General features: G+C 47.0%; 1 protein-coding gene across 4 annotated transcripts in view; it reads left to right on the plus strand.

Annotated features, from left to right (window-relative positions):
- The window catches only part of LOC310747908 (transmembrane protease serine 11E-like), a 79947-nt gene that overhangs the window by 45360 nt on the left and 13881 nt on the right, over positions 1 to 20706 (plus strand). For 3 of the 4 annotated variants that reach the window (XM_083583307.1, XM_083583308.1, XM_083583309.1), the window contains 5 exons: positions 24 to 142; positions 1022 to 1089; positions 4632 to 4795; positions 9832 to 9870; positions 17796 to 17819. In XM_083583307.1, coding sequence (XP_083439433.1) covers positions 24 to 142; positions 1022 to 1089; positions 4632 to 4795; positions 9832 to 9870; positions 17796 to 17819 — 414 coding nt within the window. The remainder of the gene's footprint in view (positions 1 to 23; positions 143 to 1021; positions 1090 to 4631; positions 4796 to 9831; positions 9871 to 17795; positions 17820 to 20706) is intronic. The other variant, XM_083583310.1, reaches the window with a different exon arrangement.

Raw genomic sequence — 20706 nt, forward strand, 5'->3', positions numbered from 1 at the left:
TTCCTCCTCTTCCTTTGTTGCAGATCAGAAGTTGTTCTTTTACAATGCTTCCTTTAGAATCACTAATGAGCCATACCAACCAAGTTTGGAAAAACAGACCTCAAAAGAATTTAGAGACCTGAGCTCTACCATTGAGACTATTGTAAGTGAAAATGGCTTTCTTTCTTTCTCCCTCCCTCATTCTAAACGCCACTTTTTGAGCAAAAAGAAAAATAACTGACGAAAGCTAGGGTGACATGAGGAATAAACCAGGTTGCCTGTGCTGATCGCCGAAGAATTGATGCTATTGAATCATGGTGCTGGAGGAGACTCTTGAGAGTCCCATGGACTGCAAGAAGATCCAACCTATCCATTCTTAAGGAAATCAGCCCTGAGTGCTCACTGGAAGGACAGATCCAGAAGCCGAGGCTCCAAGACTTTGGCCACCTCATGAGAAGAGAAGACTCCCTGGAAAAGACCCTGATGTTGGGAAAGATGGAGGGCACAAGGAGAAGGGGACGACAGAGGACGAGATGGTTGGACAGTGTTCTGGAAGCTACTAACATGAGTTTGACCCAACTGCGGGAGGCAGTGGAAGACAGGAGTGCCTGGCGTGCTCTGGTCCAGGGGATCACGAAGAGTCGGACACGACTAAACTACTAAACAACAACAACAACAAAGCCTGGGCACAGCAATCTAGAATCTGATGCAAAGTTATCAAGGCCTATTCTTGTAAGCCTGGCCATAATTTTAGCGGGAACGTGAAGTATTCTTTTTCTGTCAGCTGTTTTATTTTATCTACCAGCCATATGTTTACTATCCTTAAAAAAACAAACGCAAACCCTAAATGTTCTTCATAAATTGCGAAGTACAGCATGACAAACACCACATGGTGATGATAAACAATAGCTAAGTCTACAGAGATTGCAAGTTATTTTGATTAATTTTGTGGCGCAGATTTCAAATGTGTGTGAAATTTCTCTGAGGCATTCTGGGATGCACTTGCCTAATATCATTTTCCTTCCTTTCTTCCTTTCAACAGATTAATGAGGCATTTGAAGGTACTCCGTTGAAGAAAAGGAAGATCAAATCGCAAGTCGTAAATCTACGGTATGTAAAGCAAATGTTTTATGGCCAAAAGTGAAGTTCGGAATACAGTGGTACCTCGGGTTACATACACTTCAGGTTACAGACTCCACTAACCCAGAAATAGTACCTCAGGTTAAGAACTTTGATTCAGGATGAGAACAGAAATCGTGCAGCGGCGGCGCAGTGGCAGCAGGAGGCCCCATTAGCTAAAGTGGTGCTTCAGGTTAAGAACAGTTTCAGGTTAAGAACGGACCTCCGGAATGAATTAAGTACTTAACCCAAGGTACCACTGTAAAGTTAAATGTAAATCAGCTTGTCCAAGACACTGAATTGGCCTTACCTTCTAGTTGCAATGGGAAACCTTTTTCCTTTTGGCCCAAGGTCTGAATTCACTCTTGGGGGCTGCACTTGCACGCCAGGAGTGGACATGGCCATTCCAATGCCTGCTCAGAATGATCTGATGACCAGGGGGTGGCATGGCAAGCTGCCCATGGAGTCTGCCTGGCAGATGCAAGCCCCATGCTGCTGTTTCGGGCAGCGCAGGGCCCCAACCCACTGCGTCACTCCCAGAGGAGACACGTGGCCGGGCGCACTGTAGGCCAGGCCCCGCGGTAAGTACCACCCCCGGGGGGTGCCATTTTGTCAACCCCTCAGGGATGACACCCAGGGCAGACCGCACCCCCCACCCTCCCTTCCTACGTGTCACGGTCCGGTTCACGGGCGGTCAAAGTCACGGCTGGTGACGTAGGGACCGGGGGCAAGATGGCGGGGGGGGAGCAGGAACAGGAGTCCGGAAGCCAGGAGTCCGGAAGCCAAGAGTCCAAGGGTTAGGAAGCAAGGAGTCACAAAGTCAAAGGTCCGAGGATCAAGAGTCAAGGGGTCAAACGCAGCAAGGCAGGGAACATGTTGCTGTGGCAAAGAGCTGAAGGGAAAATGCTGACCTTATATCCCTTCCCGGCTCTTGCCACCAGGTGCTGTGAGTTACCAATCGGCCTCACCTGTGCGGCCGCGCCTTGCCTCTGCAGAACAAACTTGGGAAGGCCCCAGTCCTGCAAAGTCCTACTGGTCACAGGGCCTGGCTCCTGCACGCACTCCTGACACTACGCCCCTGGGGAGGAGGCCATTTCCACTTCCATCAGGGAACTGTGTATAGGTTCTCCTCAGCATATCGACACATCCCTTTTGTTTATTACTCATTCCATTTTGATTATGTGCACATCATGACTCAGTTTCTGAGTCTGCTGTTCATATGATGATGCGATACGATACTGCATTCCACTTTTATGCTGTTATTTACCCAAAAAATACAGAGAAGCTTACAGGTGGTTTCTACGCAGTACCCCATGGTAGCAACTTACAGGGCCAAACCTGCTTACTTTCGCCAGCATTAATTTTATTCCTTTCATCCCACACTTCTTCCAAAGAGTTCATTATGGTCTGTGCAGTGGGGCAAATGGGTCTTGTGCTTTTCTCTCACACACCTCGGACTGGTTGTTGGTTATGGGCTCATTAACTTGATTGCTCTCCAGTGAAATTGGATGCCTGATTTTTTTTTTTAATGGCTTTGCCTTGGGCTTTGCCAACAGCGTATTTAAATACAAATGCCACCCTCTTCTCAGTTATAAATCCAGCTGCCGGATTTTAAAAGTAGGTGGGATGATTTAAAAACCATTAATCATTCCGTAGCTCTATAACTTTTTAGATGTTCATAAAGATAACCGTGCCTGACTCGCTGTGCTGGGAACAGATGACTTGCAAGAAATGGGAATAAATTTCCATCTTCTTGCTTGCATGTGTGTGCACCTGAGGGAATGAAAATGGCAATATCCAAGGTGAGAAATGGTGGAGTCTAGAGGCAGACGCCACAAACAGTTCCACCAGGGCTCCACAGAGCCAGGCTTTTACATCTGCATCATGTAATCTATTACTAATAGGATGGGTGAGGTGGCTGTCTCTCAGGTTCAAGGTGTCACTAAGGACAGCAAGTGGGAGAGAGACAGATATGATCTGAGGAATACATCATGCACAAGCCCTATTAAAATGAATGGAAGCTTGCCAAGGACACAGTTTTGGGGTGGTAGACTGATTGGAAATCCCACCCCCCTCAGAACAGATTGCTGCCCTCGTCACAAGGGAGGCCCATTCTAGTCCTTTTTCAGGGAGCTAAAATTGTTAGGTGGGGCTTACACCCAATGGTTGAATTGCCCTCCTTTCTCCCCACCCCTTTTCAACTTTTTCAAAGCTCCTCTCAGAATGCAGCTCATTTTGGCAACCAGGGAAAGAGGCTTTGCTCCCAGAGGAGCTAAAAACAGATACTGCACCTTCCAAAAGTAAGACCCCAGGAACTTTTCAGAGACTCCCACCCTCAAGTTTCAAAGGGTACCCCAAAGCGTCTTGTTTGAGCAGCGGTGTAGTGGGAGGGGGCATGGGGTGGTTGCCCTGGGCACAAAATTGTTAAAGGTAAAGGGACCCCTGACCATTAGGTCCAGTCGTGGACGACTCTGGGGTTGCGGCGCTCATCTTGCTTTACTGGCCAAGGGAGCCGGCGTACAGCTTCCGGGTCATGTGGTCAGCATGACTAAGCCACTTCTGGCAAACCAGAGCAGCGCACGGAAACATCGTTTGCCTTCCCACCGGAGCGGTACCTATTTATCTACTTGAACTTTGACGTGCTTTCGAACTGCTAGGTTGGCAGGAGCTGGGACCGAGCAACGGGAGCTCACCCCGTCGAGGGGATTCAAACCGCCGACCTTCTGATCGGCAAGTCCTAGGCTCAGTGGTTTAACCCACAGCAGGGGGTGCAAAATTTCAACACCCAGTTCTCCCTGCGTGCCTCCGTTGCTGGTCTCTGTTGAAAACGGCCTCTCCCTGAGAACCAGGAAGTGACCTCTCCAGATAATGGAACACCTCTTCTTTTCTTATCTCTGTGGCTGTGATCTGCTAGGTGACGTGGATGCCATTAGGCAGTCAAATGTGTTAGGCAGTTGAATCCGTTTCCCTCCCACCACCCTCTACACAGCCCCAGACTCTGGCAACCCATGCTACACCATTGTGCTTGAGAGCGATTGCTCAGCAATATTTCTTACACAGCCCCCGTTCATTCTTGAGTTATGCAAGAGTGGAGAACATCTGGGCAGTGGAGGCTAGTCCATTAGGGCCAAGTGGGCACTCCCCCGCCCAGCTTAGCTTGCCCTTAGCAAGCCTCTACCTCCTAACTTACAACCAGGCTGATGGAGGTGGTAGGCACTGCCAATACAGCCACCTCCTCCTCCTCACTCCCTACATGTTGCCTTTGTGGAACCCAGGAAGGAGAAGGTTGAGACCAAAACTCGAATTACGGGCTCTGGGCTTCACCTGCCTTCTGCCTTATCAGTCCGAATGGGTGACAGCCTCCATTGTATCCCGGCGAACTGTGTACCATATCAATTAGTAGGAGGTGGAGATGCTTTTTTATTTTCTTGTTGCCCAGATGTCTTGGGCCAGTCTCGCCTGTGCAGAAAGTTCTAGTAGAAGATACCCCGGCTTGTGGGATCAGCCGTCTGAGGCCTTGTTTTTCTTTGCAGTGAAGACTACAATGGCGTCCTTGCAGACGTGGTGCTGGTATTTAGGTTCATTGCCTCGGATAGGAAAGAGGCCCTCTGGATGAGTGTGAACGATCTTTTGCTGAGGCGGCTGAGGTTGCCAACATGGCCCTTGAGAATTGACCTTTCATCTTACAAGCTCAGAGGCAAGTGTCAGACATTATTACCTTCTAAAATCTTGACAAGACAGAAGTACTGTTTTTGGGGGACAGGAGGCGGGCAGGTGTGGAGGATTCCCTGGTCCTGAATGGGGTAACTGTACCCCTGAAGGACCAGGTGCGCAGCCTGGGAGTCATTTTGGACTCACAGCTGTCCATGGAGGCACAGGTCAAATCTGTGTCCAGGGCAGCTGTTTACCAGCTCTATCTGGTACGTAGGCTGAGACCCTATCTGCCTGCGGACTGTCTCGCCAGAGTGGTGCATGCTCTGGTTATCTCCCGCTTGGACTACTGCAATGCACTCTACGTGGGGCTACCTTTGAAGGTGACCCAGAAACTACAACTAATCCAGAATGCGGCAGCTAGACTGGTGACTGGGGGCGGCCGCCGAGACCATATAACACCGGTCTTGAAAGACCTACATTGGCTCCCAGTACGTTTCCGAGCACAATTCAAAGTGTTGGTGCTGACCTTTAAAGCCCTAAACGGCCTCGGTCCTGTATACCTGAAGGAGCGTCTCCACCCCCATCATTCTGCCCGGACACTGAGGTCCAGCGCCGAGGGCCTTCTGGCGGTTCCCTCATTGCGAGAAGCAAAGCTACAGGGAACCAGGCAGAGGGCCTTCTCGGCAGTGGCGCCCGCCCTGTGGAACGCCCTTCCAGCAGATGTCAAAGCGATAAACAACTACCTGACATTCAGAAGACATCTTAAGGCAGCCCTGTTCAGGGAAGTTTTTAACGTGTGATATTTTACTGTATTTTTGGTTTTTATGGAAGCCGCCCAGAGTGGCTGGGGAGGCCCAGCCAGATGGGCGGGGTATAAATAATAAATTATTATTATTATTATTATTATTATTGACTGGATTCCTCCCCCCATGTTTTCCTTTCTCTGTTTTGGGCCCTGAAGCATATGATGTTGCCTCATAAATTTATTACCTGCTCCCCCTTCCTTGCTTCTCGTGGACAAACTTCCCCCATTGATTTTGCTATGGGCCATCTGCTAAGCTCTGCCCCACAATTTCCAGCCTGCCAAGTTTACCCCTGTCTTCCAGCTCATGCCTTGCATTTCATCTGCTCTCCCAGCTGGCTGTGCTCAGGAATTACGCAATCATACAGGACAAGGGGGACACGGGTGGCCCTGTGGGTTAAACCACAGAGCCTAGGACTTGCTGATCAGAAGGTTGGCAGTTCGAATCCCCACGACGGGGTGAGCTCCCGTTGCTCGGTCCCTGCTCCTGCCCACCTAGCAGTTCAAAAGCACGTCAAAGTGCAAGTAGATAAATAGGTACCGCTCCAGCGGGAAGGTAAACGACGTTTTCGTATGCTGCTCTGGTTCACCAGAAGCGGCTTAGTCATGCTGGCCACGTGACCCGGAAGCTGTACGCCAGCTCCCTCGGCCAATAAAGTGAGATGAGCGCCGCAGCCCCAGAGTCAGTCACGACTGGACCTAATGATCAGGGGTCCCTTTACCTTACAGGATGAGGGGGTTACATACCGGGGCATTTTGGTCATATTATATCTATTTTTGACTGAGAGACAGAGCTGATAGATTAGATTAAAGGTAAAGGTAAAGGTAAAGGGACCCCTGACCATTAGGTCCAGTCGTGGCCGACTCTGGGGTTGCGGCGCTCATCTCGCTTTACTGGCCGAGGGAGCCGGCGTACAGCTTCCGGGTCATGTGGCCAGCATGACTAAGCCGCTTCTGGCGAACCAGAGCAGCGCACGGAAACGCCGTTTACCTTCCCGCCGGAGTGGAACCAGTTTATCTACTTGTACTTTGACGTGCTTTTGAACTGCTAGGTTGGCAGGAGCTGGGACCGAACAACGGGAGCTCACCCCGTCACGGGGATTCGAACCGCTGACCTTCTGATCAGCAAGTCCTAGGCTCAGTGGTTTAACCCACAGAGCCACCCACGTCCCTATAGATTAGATTAAGTAGGTACTTTATAGGACCTCTGTGACCCTTGCATAATGCCACCAATCAAAAAGTGGGTTGACCGGCTAACTCATGCCCGAAATGAGTAGTATGGAGCTGAAAAGGTGCTTCTGGCACAACCTCATCAGGTCTGTGATAGAGGGCAATGCCATTATTGACGTTGAGATGGTCTCAGAGCCAGCTCTAGTGACAGAAGTATGGTTGAGGTTGCACTGTGCCTTCAATGACCTGCTTAGAAAAGCTTTCCTGGAGAAATGCAAGCAGCAGTTAATACTTCTAACCAAATGAGCTTATGGACCTTCTAGGCATTTTGGCAATAAAGTTTAATGGGACGTATAATCATCTGCTTCTTCCTGACACAGTGTGGGAGACAGATAGATCTAACCAACAGGGCATGTGGTTCCACCACAAAATTCTCTGGAGCTGTTCAAGAACATGGCCATGCTCTTCCACAATAGTAGTAATAGTAAAATCATCATCACCAACATCATCATCATCATCAACAACAACAACATATTATTTATATGCCACCCATCTGATTGGGTTGCCCCAGCCACTCTGGGCGGCTTCCAACAAATAAAATGCATTAAACACAGTGAAACATCAAATATTAAAAACTCCCCTATACAGGGCTGCCTTCAGATGTCTTCTAAAAGTCAGATAGTTGTTTATTTCCTTGACATCTGACGGGAGGGCATTCCACAGGGCGGGTGCGGCTACCCTAGAAGGCCCTCTGCTTCCACTCATTTCCATGGGGCTTGTGCAAGAGGGTCAGATCTGCCTGTCTCTCAAATAGTCCAGCAGGGCTCAACACTTACGTAGTTCCTCCCAACTATGGAAAAGCAGTGGTGTGGTGATTAGTGAGGTGGTCCTCATGCGTGTGCTTAGTGGGCTACATCTTAATCATATTTTGAAAGGAAGAGTCAGGGTTTATCCACACTAAACTTTTGCCCCGCGCTTATGAGGCACAGGCCCACCTGTCTGAGTACCCTTTTTCCTGCCCCAGAGCTTTCCCCACCAAAAAACTGCTCTTTAAAGCTGTAGCACAGCAAATGGCAATTCGGGTTTTTGTGGGGAAAGCTCTGGAGCAAAAAAAAAAAAAGTGTTTGGAGCTTTAATGCGCAGACTGTGCCTGGGAAGAGCAGAAGAAAGGTAAGAGTTGCACAGCAACGAGTAATCCTGTAACAAATAATTAGCTAATTCATTTGGTAATTAACTCTGGTTGACTTATTAATATCCATAACGTAGTCTTTTCATAAGAGTCTTTGATTAATAAATGATTTGGATTTAAATATGTGCAATGACAAACATCGCCCATCTTTAAAAAAATGCATGAGTTGCACTATGCAAATTGCTGCACTGGGAATGAATAATACGATAATAGATTATAGCTTTATCCCTACAAATGAAAAGGCTGTCATGATTGGCAGGTGACAGTTCCACACCACGACTGGCGCAAGCTACTTGTGGATGTTGCATTATATACATGAGGATGAGGGATGTGTGAAACTATTACTGCTCTAGCCCCCAAAGATGAGACCAAGTCTTCTGAAATCTCTTTTGGCTCCTGCTGAAATAACCTCAAATGTTTTGCCTGAGGAAGTTCCCCAATGTTTGCAATGAGTTTCATGTTGCAACAGGTCTGGGATCTGCAAGGCTCTATGCCTCCAAGAAGCCACCTGGGCAACCAGCGGGAAAAGTGGATAGGAAGAATATTTTTCTCCCTCTATCCTTATACCAGAACCCAGGGTCATCCAAGGACGCTGAACAGTGGGACTCAGGGCAGATAAAATGAGAGGCTTCTTCACAATGCTGCATCATTAAACTGTGGCATTTGTCCCCACAAGACAGTCACTAACTTGGACAAATTTACAAGGTGCATTAGATCAATTTATGGAGGCTATCAGTTGCTACTGGTCTTGATGGCTATTTTACTTCCACTATCACAGTCAGAATGTCTATGAATATCTGTTCCTGGGGAGCAAGAAGGGGGAAAGGGCTATTTATGTCACGTCCTGGTTGTGGGTTTCCCAGAGGTATTTAGTTGAGATCCTGGACTAGATGAAAAAGACCTTTAAATTAACATTTGCAAAGAAGCCAGAAACATTTCTACTTGGAATTTTAGGCAGTGATATCCCGAAAAATCTAAGAGAAATATTTTTATATGCAACAGCCGCTGCCCGGTTATTAATTGCATCGAACTGGAAAGGGGGGAAGTACCAACAGTAAGGGAATGGCAGAATAAGTTATTAGACTATGCAGAATTGGCTCAACTGACAGACAGATTAAGGGGAAATACAAAACAATCATTTACGCAAAAATGGGATATGTGCAAGAAATGCCTACAAAAATATAACGACATAACATCTGTGGCAGCGTTTGAATGACCCTTGTGTAAGTTAAATACTGCTAAGCAATGAAAAACGGTACAATATGTTATAAGTAAGTACTAGAAACTATAGTAAGAATAAGGTAAGAAGTATAAGTACCGTATTTTTCGCTCTATAAGACGCACCAGACCACAAGACTCACCTAGTTTTTGGAGGAGGAAACCAAGAAAAAAAATATTCTGAATCCCAGAAGCCAGAACAGCAAGAGGGATCGTTGCGCAGCGAAAGCAGTGATCCCTCTTGCTGTTCTGGCTTCTGGGATAGCTGCGCAGCCTGCATTTGCTCCATAAGACGCACACACATTTCCCCTTACTTTTTAGGAGGGGAAAAGTGAGTCTTATAGAGCAAAAAATACAGTACATTCGATGTCGTAAATGTAACTTACATCAGGAAATGACGGGAAGTCTGTTTTCATATAATTTAGTTTATTGGATTTTTTACTTTGGTTTACTTTGGTTTAATTAGAAATTATAAGAAAAGAGCATGTACAAATACAAGTTTAAATCAAGAGAGAGAGAGAGAGAGAGAGAGAGAGAGAGAGAGAGAGAGATATGCTGGACTAGATAAGTCATTGCTATGATCCAGTTCTTAACTAAAAGCTCAGTTTTGCAAGCAGAGTCTTGAAAGTCCATTCTCATCCATGAAAAGAGCTCCAAGTGACAGTGCTAACATGACTTCCTCTTTTGCCTTATTTTCCAGAGATTAATAAAGCCAACGGTGAACATCTTATCAGCAATTGTAAGTACTAAAAAGTGGGCGGTGTTCCAAAAGGGGGTTGCTATAAATAGCATTGCTTTGGCACTGCGCTTGAATCTTGTTGCATTCTGGATGGCTCTTTGTCGACCGCCATGTATTTGCAGTCCGAACGGCAGTTGCGAGACCATTTTAAACACTCTCTCTTTAACGATTCCTTCTGCAGCTCTGAAGCTGTACTGGGTGTGTGGGCTGGAGAATGGAGGTTACTGAGGGCCATGCACCACTAAGATATTTGTCGGTCAAGATACTACAAAGTATGCTGAGTTTTAAATGGGCATCCATGGCATTTTGGTTCTGCAAAAAGTCTTTAGTATTCCCTGGTCAATGTAAAACGTGAATATAGTGCACCCCACGGCAGCTGTCAAAAAGTAAAAAATTAGATAAGCAAGTCAACTTGAAAAGAAGTGTTTTAATTTAGACTGCTAGCACGAACTAGGACCCCTCTTCAAAAAAAAGAGGTCCCAAGGACCAGCAGAAAAGACATTGCCAGTGGTCCACTGTCAGGAATGATTGGTGGGTGCTAGTAGAGATAAGAGTCCGGGAATCCAGCCATATTTACAAAGATTTATTGGTTTCTTCAAGCTATTTAGGTAAAGGTACCCCTGCCCTTACGGGCCAGTCTTGACAGACTCTAGGGTTGTGTGCTCATCTCACTCTAGAGGCCGGGAGCCAGCGCTGTCCGCAGACACTTCTGGGTCACGTGGCCAGCGTGATGAAGCTGCTCTGGCGAACTGGCACCAGAGCAGCACACGGAAACGCCGTTTACCTTCCCGCTATAAAGCGGTACCTATTTATCTACTTGCACTTAAGGGTGCTTTCGAACTGCTAGGTGGGCAGGAGCTGGGACCGAACGATGGGAGCTCACCCCGCCGCGGGGATTCGAACCGCCGACCATGCAATCGGCAAGTCCTAGGCGCTGAGGTTTTACCCACAGCGCCCCCCGCGTCCCGTTCAAGCTATTTACAAGAGCTCAAAAAGTCCGTCTCCATCATGGTGAGTCAGTTGCCTCGACTGAAGAGGCTTTCCGTTTCCCCCAGCATATCCATTTCCTGAGCCCAACCCCCTTCCTTCCTCTGTTACGAGGGTGGCTGGGCCCCAGAAGTGGCTCCCCCCTCTCAGATTCATTGCCTCCTGACAGCCCTTCGTCACCTTCCTCGTCCGAGGAAGAACAGCTGCTAATTAACGGAGCCTGATCTCTGTAAGTCTCCATTCTCTCCCCCTTCTCTGCCTCCAATTCCCTGACATCCACACATAGAATTGGTTTAGAAAGTACAACCAGCCATTATAACAGATGTGATTTAAAACTGCCCAAGCAGGTATTCAGGGACAACCATGATGAACCTCAGCCTTTCTCCTGAACCCCTTGGAACCAGGGAAGATGGCACTGTGAGCACTTGGACAGTGTAGCTCTGGGTGGCTCACAAACACACCGTACATAAATGCATCGGAAATATAATATCATATAAAGCAGCAATACCATAAAACACCAATCCAACTTGCACACCCCTTTTATCCAAAATACGTTTAAAGCTGTTCACGTGAGCCAAGCTTGCAACAACCGCTAGCAACAACTCTTTCTAGGTTCTGGATTGCTACTCAGTTGCTATCTTTACAGTGGTGCCTCTAGATGTGAACGGGATCCGTTCCGGAGCCCCGTTTGCATCTAGAAGCAAACATAACCAGCGATGGCACATCTGCACACGTGCACATCGCTTTTTGCTGCTTCTGTGCATGCGCGTGATGTCATTTTGAGCATCTGCGCACGTGCAAGCGGCGAAAGCCAGAAGTAACACACTCCGTTACTTCCGGGTTGCTGCGGAGCACAACTCGAACGTGCTCATCCCGAAGCACATTCAACCCGAGGTATGACTGTACTGACCTGGTTTTCCAGTTTTCTTGGTCTAACCTAGGATGTATAGATACTATTTTACAACTTTGCATAACATATATGGGATAAACAAAAACAGAAGAGATCCCCATGGACCTTCCATAGCAGCATTAGCAAACAGAATATTCTCCCAAATTTTACCTTTACACTTTCTGGCACTAAAACTATAGCACAGAGGCCAGAATAATAGTGAGTCTTCCCTCTCGGCCAAGACCCAAATGTAAGCTGATTTCAGGGCATGCCATTTTTAGTTGCTGCTAGCTCTTGTTCTGCTAGTCAACACTTTCGTTAATTGTTAAAGTTAATTCATTAATTGTTAAAGTTAAAGTTAAAGTTTAAGACATTTCTGCCCCACCTTTATGACTCCAAGCTCTCTTAAGGTATATTCCATAAAAACAACAATATCTACCACTCAGAAAATTAATAAACCAGCAATGATAAGACAGACATCCATCCCAAAACCAAAGTATAAACATAACCAAGACCTACAGCAACAAATGAGCACGATAAATAAAGCCCTTTCAAGGGAAAGTCAGCCAAAGCAGTTGGACTGTCTGATTTCCAACAGGCTATGCAGAGCCGTCTTTCTCATTGGGCTTACTGGCGCGTTGCGCCAGGGCGCCGGCCTCTCAGGGGCGCCCCAGTGAGTGGGGGAGCTGTGCGGCTTTTCCGGCGGCCTCCCGTTTTCCTGCACACCCGCCAGCTGTGCCCTGTCAACCATATGGCTGGCGGGTTTGCAGCTTCCTTCCCAAGCCTTCGTGGGAGGAGAGCGATCGCCGCAGAGACTTGGGAAAAGGTCGACAACTCTGGGAAATGGGGGGGTGGGGCTCCAGAGGGATCTTTGCACCATGGCGCCGGATATGCTTAAGACGGCCCTGAGGATATGGTAGGCCGCATTCAGAAGCACCTGAAATTTCTGAGCCATCTTTAAGTGCAGTGTGGCTTGCAGCAACCCATTGTGGACTTAACTAGAACATGTCCAACTGCGACTAGATCTGACTTCTCTAGGCAGTGCCACTGTTGGCATACCAGCCTAAAGGGATAAAATGTAATCCTGCCATCGCCGCCACCACCTAGGCTGACGAGGCAGATTCCCAAACTACATGTTTGATCCATTGGGAGAGTGTAATCCCATTGGAAACAACCTTCCAGAGCAAGTGATCTTCTTTCTCGAAGGACCTCTGTCTTGCCTGGATTCAGCCTCAGATTGTTCACCCTATTGCACCCCAGAAACGCCTCCAGACACTAGTTTAGGAATTAGGATAAGAATGGCAACAGGGCATATTCTTATCATTAGCCATAATTGCAGTGAAAGAAGATTATGATCTTTTTGGCAGCGGGTGTAACCAGTATGATATATTCCTGGCGACTCGCGTACAATACGGATTTGCATGCTTCTACGTACAAGAGAGTTGTCATTCAACCATTGGTGATATATGCTAGGAAATATGAGGTGCATCCAGAGTTCTCCCAAATAACTTGGAGACTTGGTTATGCTCCGTTGGCTAATTTGGAACAGACATGTAAGTTTGAATGCCGGCATTATTGGTCCTGAAACCAAGCTACTGGCAATCAGTAATCCTGTTAGCTTCTGAGATCACATCTCGTTGACCAAATATTTTCAAGCATATATTTACAATCATTAGAGCAAAATACTTGCTTCTTTTATGAGATTTATAGACAAGGAAGTTGTGTATCCTTCATATGCATCTGTGCTCTGTTTGCTGCTTCTGCAGAATCATAGCATGCCCACAAACCTGATAAATGGTTGCCCGCACCACTTTTGTGCATGGCTATAAACTGTTCGTATGGAATTTTGCAAATGCCTGCCTGCCTGCTAGAATCTAAATGCCTGTAATACACACACAAAGGACTGCTGCCAACTCTTTTCTGTGATTTATGTTAGCTCCCACACTCTTTTGTTTGAAGTGTCCTGTTTAGAGAAAGAAAGCAAAAAGGCCCCTTCAAGCTGTGGATGAGAACTGACTCGCCATGCAGGTTTTCGGGGAGTCCATTATTCCTTTCTTGTGTGTTGTAAGAGGCAGATTACAGAAAGGGGAAAAAAAGTATCGCAATGCTAAGCCTTGTCACTTGCAAATGCTGTGTGCCTGGGGCTTAGCCGCCAGAAAGTATTTGGGAACTCCCACATCCTCTTCTGAACAACTTTGTCACCTTGACATTTCATAGTACAAATGGGGACAAATTTCCTCCCCAAGGGTGCCCCTCATCACCACGGAGCATCATCGTCTCCAGGAAAATGGCTCCTTGAAGCTGTAGGAAGGATTTTTGGGTTAAAGAACAGTGTTGTTGTTTAGTCGTTTAGTCGTGTCCGACTCTGCGTGACCCCATGAACCAGATAACGCCAGGCACTCCTGTCTTCCACTGCCTCCCGCAGTTTGGTCAAACTCATGTTGGTAGCTTCGAGAACACTGCCCAACCATCTCGTCCTCTGTCGTCCCCTTCTCCTTGTGCCCTCCATCTTTACCAACATCAGGGTCTTTTCCAGGGAGTCTTCTCTTCTCATGAGGTGGCCAAAGTATTGGAGCCTCAGCTTCACGATCTGTCCTTCCAATGAGCACTCAGGGCTGATTTCCTTAAGAATGGATAGGTTTGTTCTTCTTGCAGTCCATGGGACTCTCAAGAGTCTCCTCCAGCACCATAATTCAAAAGGATGATACAAAGAGGGAGCTGCAGCCTGAGACAGGAAAAGAGGTGGTAAGGGAACACCTAGCTATTTTAAATGAATTCAGATATTAAATGAGCTTGGGGTGTAATCTCAGAGTCTCTGTCTATAATCATTTAGAATTTGCAGAGAACAGGTAAGGTCTCTGCAGACTGGAGGTGAGCAAATATTGTCCTCATCTTCAAAAAGGAGGAAAAAGAAGATTCGGGTAACGACTGATAGGGAGCTTGGCAATGATACCAGGAAAGATCCTAGAACAGGTTATTAAACAGTTGGTCTGTGAACACTTAGAAAAGGATACCGTGATTACTAAGAACCAGCATGGATTTCTCAAAAGCAAGACATGCCAGATGAATCTCAGTTTCTTTTTTGGTGGAACAGGGGAATCCTGTGGACGCAATGTGCCTTGATTTTAGCAAGGGTTTTGACAAAGTCCCCCATGATATTCCTGTGGAGAAGCTGGTAATATGTGGGCTGGACAAGGTAACTTAGATTGGTTTGTAGCTAGTTGGCTGACCAAACTCAAAGAGTGCTCATTAATGGTTCCTCATCATCCTGGAAAAAGGAGGTGTTGCAGGGATTTTTTGAAGGGCCTGTTGTTCAATATACTCATAAATGACTTGGATGGAGGTCTTGAGGGGATGCTCATCAAATTTGCAGATGGCACCAAACTGGGAGGGATAGCTAATGCCGCAGAAGAGAGAATCAGGCTGCATCAACAGAAGAAGTCTTGTGCCCAGGTCAAGGGAAGTCATAGTCCTGCTCACACCTGGAATACTGTGTCCAGTTCTGGGTGCCTCAACTGAAGAAAGATATTGACAAGCTGGAACATGTGGAGAGAAGGGAAACCAAGATGATCAAGGGTCTGGAAACCAAGGCATATGAGGAATGGTTAAGAGAGTTGGGTAGATTTAGCCTGGAAAAGAGACAAGTAAGACATCTCTCAGTTGATAGCTGTCTTAAAATATCTGAAGGGTTGTCACATGGTAGATGGAACAAGCTTGTTTTCTCCTGCTCTGGTGAGTAGGACTCAAACCAATGGGTTCAAGTTACAAGCAGAGCCATCTTCCCAATTGGTGTTAGTGGTTCGTTGCGCCAGGACGCCGGCCTCTCAGGGGTGCCCTAGCGAGTGGGGGAGCTTTGCTGGCAGCCTCCCCTTTCCCTGCACACCTGCCAGCTGCACCCCACCAACTACCGTATTTTTCGCTCTATAGGACGCACCGGACCATAGTGTGCACCTTGTTTTAGAGGGGGAGAACAAGAAAAAAAATTCTCCTCCTCTCTGCTCAGCGCCCCTTCAGCAAAGCGGCAGGAGAAATGGGGCCCCTTCCATTTCTCCTCCCGCTTGGCCGAAGTGGTGCTGCGCAGCTCTCCCTCTCTGCTGAAGCCAGGAGAGTCTTGCTCTCCTGGCTTCAGCAAAAGGAACCTGAAGCCTGCGGAGCGCAGCGGGAACTCGCACTGTGCTCCGAAGGCTTCAGGCGGCTATCCCTATCATATCTCCAGGCTTCAACGAAAGCAATGCGAAGCCTCCGGAGCGCAGAGGGAGCGCTCCCTCTGCGCTTCGGAGGCTTCGCGTTGCTATTGCTGAAGCCAAGGAGCCTGCATTCGCTCCATAGGACGCACACACATTTCCCCTTAATTTTTGGAGGGGGAAAAGTGCGTCCTATAGAGCAAAAAATACGGTATATGGCTGGTGGGCGTGCAGCTTCCTTCCTAAGGCCCCCCCCCCCCGCAGAAGCTCTGTATCTGTTAAAGACGGCCCTTCTCCCGGTCGTTGTCCTCCTGCTACTTCCTGGTGAAAGGCAGCGCGCAGCCTTCCTGGACTGCCTTCTCGGGCGCCCTGACACCGCAGAGCTTGTCCGCCAGCACGTTTTCCTGCTTGATCGCGGCCACCACACCAGGGATCAGGGCGTTGGGGGAGGCAGAGGACATTTTCCACCATCCCCTCCCTTGTTTTGGAGTTGCTGGGGGGCGCCGGAGGGATCTTTGCACCACGGCGCCCGATGTCCTTAAGACGGCCCTGGTTACAAGAAAGGAGAATCTAACTAAACACTAGGGAAAATGTTATGATGATAAGAGCTGTTCAACAATGGAACGGACACCCTTGGAAGAAAGTGGGCTCTCCTTTGTTGGAGGTTTTTAAGCAGAGGTTAGGCGGGATGCGGGTGGCGCTGTGGGTTAAACCACAGAGCCTAGGGCTTGCCGATCAGAAGGTCGGCAGTTTGTATCCCCGTGACAGGGTGAGCTCCCGTTGCTCGGTCCCTGCTCCTGCCAACCTAGCAGTTTGAAAGCACATCAAAGTGCAAGTAGATAAATAGGTACCGCTCCGGTGGGAAGGTAAACGGCGTTTCCGTGCGCTGCTCTGGTTCGCCAGAAGCGACTTAGTCATGCTGGCCACATGACCCGGAAGCTGTATGCCGGCTCCCTCGGCCACTAAAGCAAGATGAGCGCCGCAACCCCAGAGTCGGTCACGACTGGACCTAATGGTCAGGGGTCCCTTTGCCTTTATCTTTAGGCGACCATCTGTCATGGGTGCTTTAGATGAGATTCCTGCATTGCGGGGGGTTGGACTAGATGATCCTCATGGTCCCTTCCAACGCTGCAATTCTATGATTCTGTGATTTTGATGCAAGTGTTGCCTGCTTTCCTTCTTGTGCGTATGGGGTGCTCTGGTTGTCTGAGTGCAGTAGGAGATGCTGTTGGGCATTTTGTGTCTGAAATCCTGACATGTGGCGCTTGTTAGGATCCTAGGCAGAGAAGCATTATAAAAGTATTTAAGTTTCCTGGGTTCTTGTGAAATCAGGCTGTTTTGCCACCACCGGAGACCCCCCTCTAAGCATGTATGATGTGACTACTCAGAAGTAGGGGTGGAAGGGTGTATTAATTTTGGCTCCCTCTGTTTTCATTTTCCCCAAACTTACATCCAGTTCTCTGCATTTCTGCAACAGTATGTGATTTACAAAAAAAAATCCTCATGAAAATTATTCAGCAAATTCTTCTCCTAATAAGCACATAATATGTATTTTTGTGGGTTACTTTCACTAATATATTCATTTTATGCACACTTTTGCCTAATTTTGCCTTTTTGCAAACAATGTTTGTTTGGAGAAATGCATGTCAAATTTGGATAACTGAGAGTTTATCCAAGGATGGCTGTATTAAGGTTCTCATATTGCTTTTGAAAGTGCAAATTGAATCAAATCCTACCCTCCACCCTTACTTGGAGCTAAGCCCATTGAATTTTGTGAGACTTACTGCCATGGAAGTGTGCATAGGATTGTAGCCTAACTTGTTCACGTGCATCTTACGCTTTCCTCTTCTCTTTCTTTCCAATAGCTACAGTAAACTTTCCAACTCAAGGTAGGCAGCTAATTCATCACTCTTCAATATTAACTTAACCTAATGCAAGCTGCAGCCACTCTGCTGTGTCTCCATTAAAACCACATGGGAATCGGGGTCAGAATGTCTCCAGCCTAAACTAACACTCTTCCCATTCCACCATTTTGAAGAGGAGCAACATGTTTTGCTACGACTTAGCAGAACAAACACTTTAAAAAAAACCACAACGTTAGAGATGTGTGCAAATGGCTTCTGGAAATTTTCTACGCTTCTTTGTGGGCAGAAAAATGGAAGGAGCCATTTCATCAAATTTCTCCAGGGGGAGGAGAAATTTGCCAACATTTTGTTGTTGGGGGGAGGGGAGGGTGGCTGTAAGACTTTCCATTAGTGGTGAGTAGCCAACGCTCTTTCCTACAGTGTTGTTTGTTTGGTTTTGGCTGCTTCTGGAAGGAGAAGCAACAGCGCCAACTATGTTGTGACAGCCCCGGTTGCCATTTTGCGTTTCCCACAATGCTCTGAGCTTCATCTGAGCATTGTGTGGGGAGGTGGTGCTGGTGGTGGGGAAATGGCGGCCACCATTTGGTGGAGAATATTCAGAGAAAGTTCTGTGACGCGGTCTTATTTTTCTCAGAAGAGTGTCTTCTGACATGCTTTTCCTCAGCTCTGAAAATATTCTGTGGTGTTCCCATCCTGTGTTGCTTTTGGTCACATTCTAAAAATTAGAATCTAACATGACCAAGTAAGATTTCAGAACAGGTGAGTACCATGAAGCGCATATTTCCTTGCATATCTTCTGTGCACAATTAACCAGGCCTGTGGATCCTAGAGAATAGGAGGTACTGGAAATAAAACCAACCACCACAATCTCTCTCTTTCTCATATACATGTACCCTCTGGTGGATACATGGCAAAATGCACAGAAGCTATTCAAATGTGCAGCTGGAGTGAATGCATTTGCAAACACATTCATTTCAAAACTGTTTATCTCTTGATTTCATTCCCTCGATGAATGCTTGAATCTGTTGCTTTTTGCATTTGTTCTGTTATATCTGATTTGTGCCTAGTTAATGGAAATAAATAGTTTCCTTTGCCTGCTGGTAAAAATAGTTTTTGTTCAGATGGAGTTTAAACCTCTTCACAGACAGCTGAGAACATATTCATGCTAAAATATACTTTTAAAAAAACGAGAGTGATTGTTTTCAAATGTTGCCCTTCTATGCCAACTTGCTTGAAATGGCATATTATCCGAGGCAGGTAGATCTAGCTGCAGATTGGCAATGTTTGGAAGAAGAGGGACCCTGCAGAAGTGGATCTGAGATCAGAACCAAAATGTGATCACAATTACAACACTGGGTATTATGCATATCCAGGGCTGAAATAGGAACTTGCTGCTGCCCCATCACCTTCGTGGGGCTACCTGCAAAGCAGTGGTGATGACAATGGTCTCTGATGAGTTCTCATAAGACCTTGCCGAAATCTCGTGAGATTTTGTGTGTTCATTTTCTCTCAGCCAAACCTATTTCTCAGGGCTGGTGCAAAGGCCTGTTGTAAAGCCTATTTGGGAGAGGTAATACATAGTGATGTTAAATTCTCAAGAATAATCTTTTGGAGAATACAGTGGTACCTCAGGTTAAGTACGTTATTCGTTCCGGAGGTCCGTACTTAACCTGAAATTGGCCGCCTCCTGCTGCTGCCGCGCCGCCGGAGCCCGATTTCTGTTCTCATCCTGAAGCAAAGTTCTTAACCCGAGGTAATATTTCTGGGTTAGCGGAGTCTGTAACCTGAAGCGTATGTAACCTGAAGCGTATGTAACCTGAGGTACCACTGTATTCTCGATTAATGAGGTGTGTACATTTAAAGCAGCTGTGTAGACAACACAGAATTTAGTTTGTCGAGAATATTCTCCAGAGAATATTCTCACCTCACCTCACAAGGTACAGTGATACCTTGGTTCTCAAACTTAATCCGTTCCAGAAGTCCGTTCCAAAACCAAAGCGTTCCAAAACCAAGGCGTGCTTTCCCATAGAAAGTAATGCAAAATGGATTCATCTATTCCAGACTTTTAAAAACCACACCTAAAACAGAAATTTAACATGAATTTTACTATCTAACAGACCATTGATCCATAAAATGAAAGCAATAAACAATGTACTGCAGTCACACAATCAATCAATCAGTAGCTGAACTGCGTTCCACACAGTCACAAAAACAAAAACGCAACATAAATAGCAAAAAAAGACAGACCTCAGCGTAACACTCAAAACGGAAGCGTAAAACTCAAAATGGGGCACGTTTGGCTTCTGAAAAAAGGTCACAAACCGGAACACTTACTTCCGGGTTTGCAGCGTTTGGGTTCCAAGTTGTTTGAGTACCAAGGCATTTGAGAACCAAGGTACCACTGTAGTGATACATGCTACTTTTGGAGTTTTATCAGGCAAGGAAGACATCATTTGACAACCATTGGGGGGGGGGCTCTCTCCACACTTTATAAAGGAGTTTGAGGGCATGTCTTCAAGCTACAAATTTAAACCAATATCATGCATGTTTGGGGACGCGGGTGGCGCTGTGGGTTAAACCACAGAGCCTAGGACTTGCCAATCAGAAGGTCAGCGGTTCGAATCCCCACAACGGGGTGAGCTCCCGTTGCTCGGTCCCAGCTCCTGCCCACCTAGCAGTTTGAAAGCACGTCAAAGTGCAAGTAGATAAATAGGTACCGCTCTGGCGGGAAGGTAAACGGCGTTTTCTCTGGTTCACCAGAAGCAGCTTAGTCATGCTGGCCACATGACCCGGCAGCTGTACGCCGGCTCCCTTGGCCAATAAACCCCAGTGTCGGTCACGACTGGACCTAATGGTCAGGGGTCCCATTACCTTTACCTGCATGTTTACCTATCCGAACCCTCAATCACAG

The sequence above is a fragment of the Podarcis filfolensis genome, assembly GCF_964270895.1.
Source record: "Podarcis filfolensis genome assembly, chromosome: 13".
NCBI lineage: Eukaryota > Metazoa > Chordata > Lepidosauria > Squamata > Lacertidae > Podarcis > Podarcis filfolensis.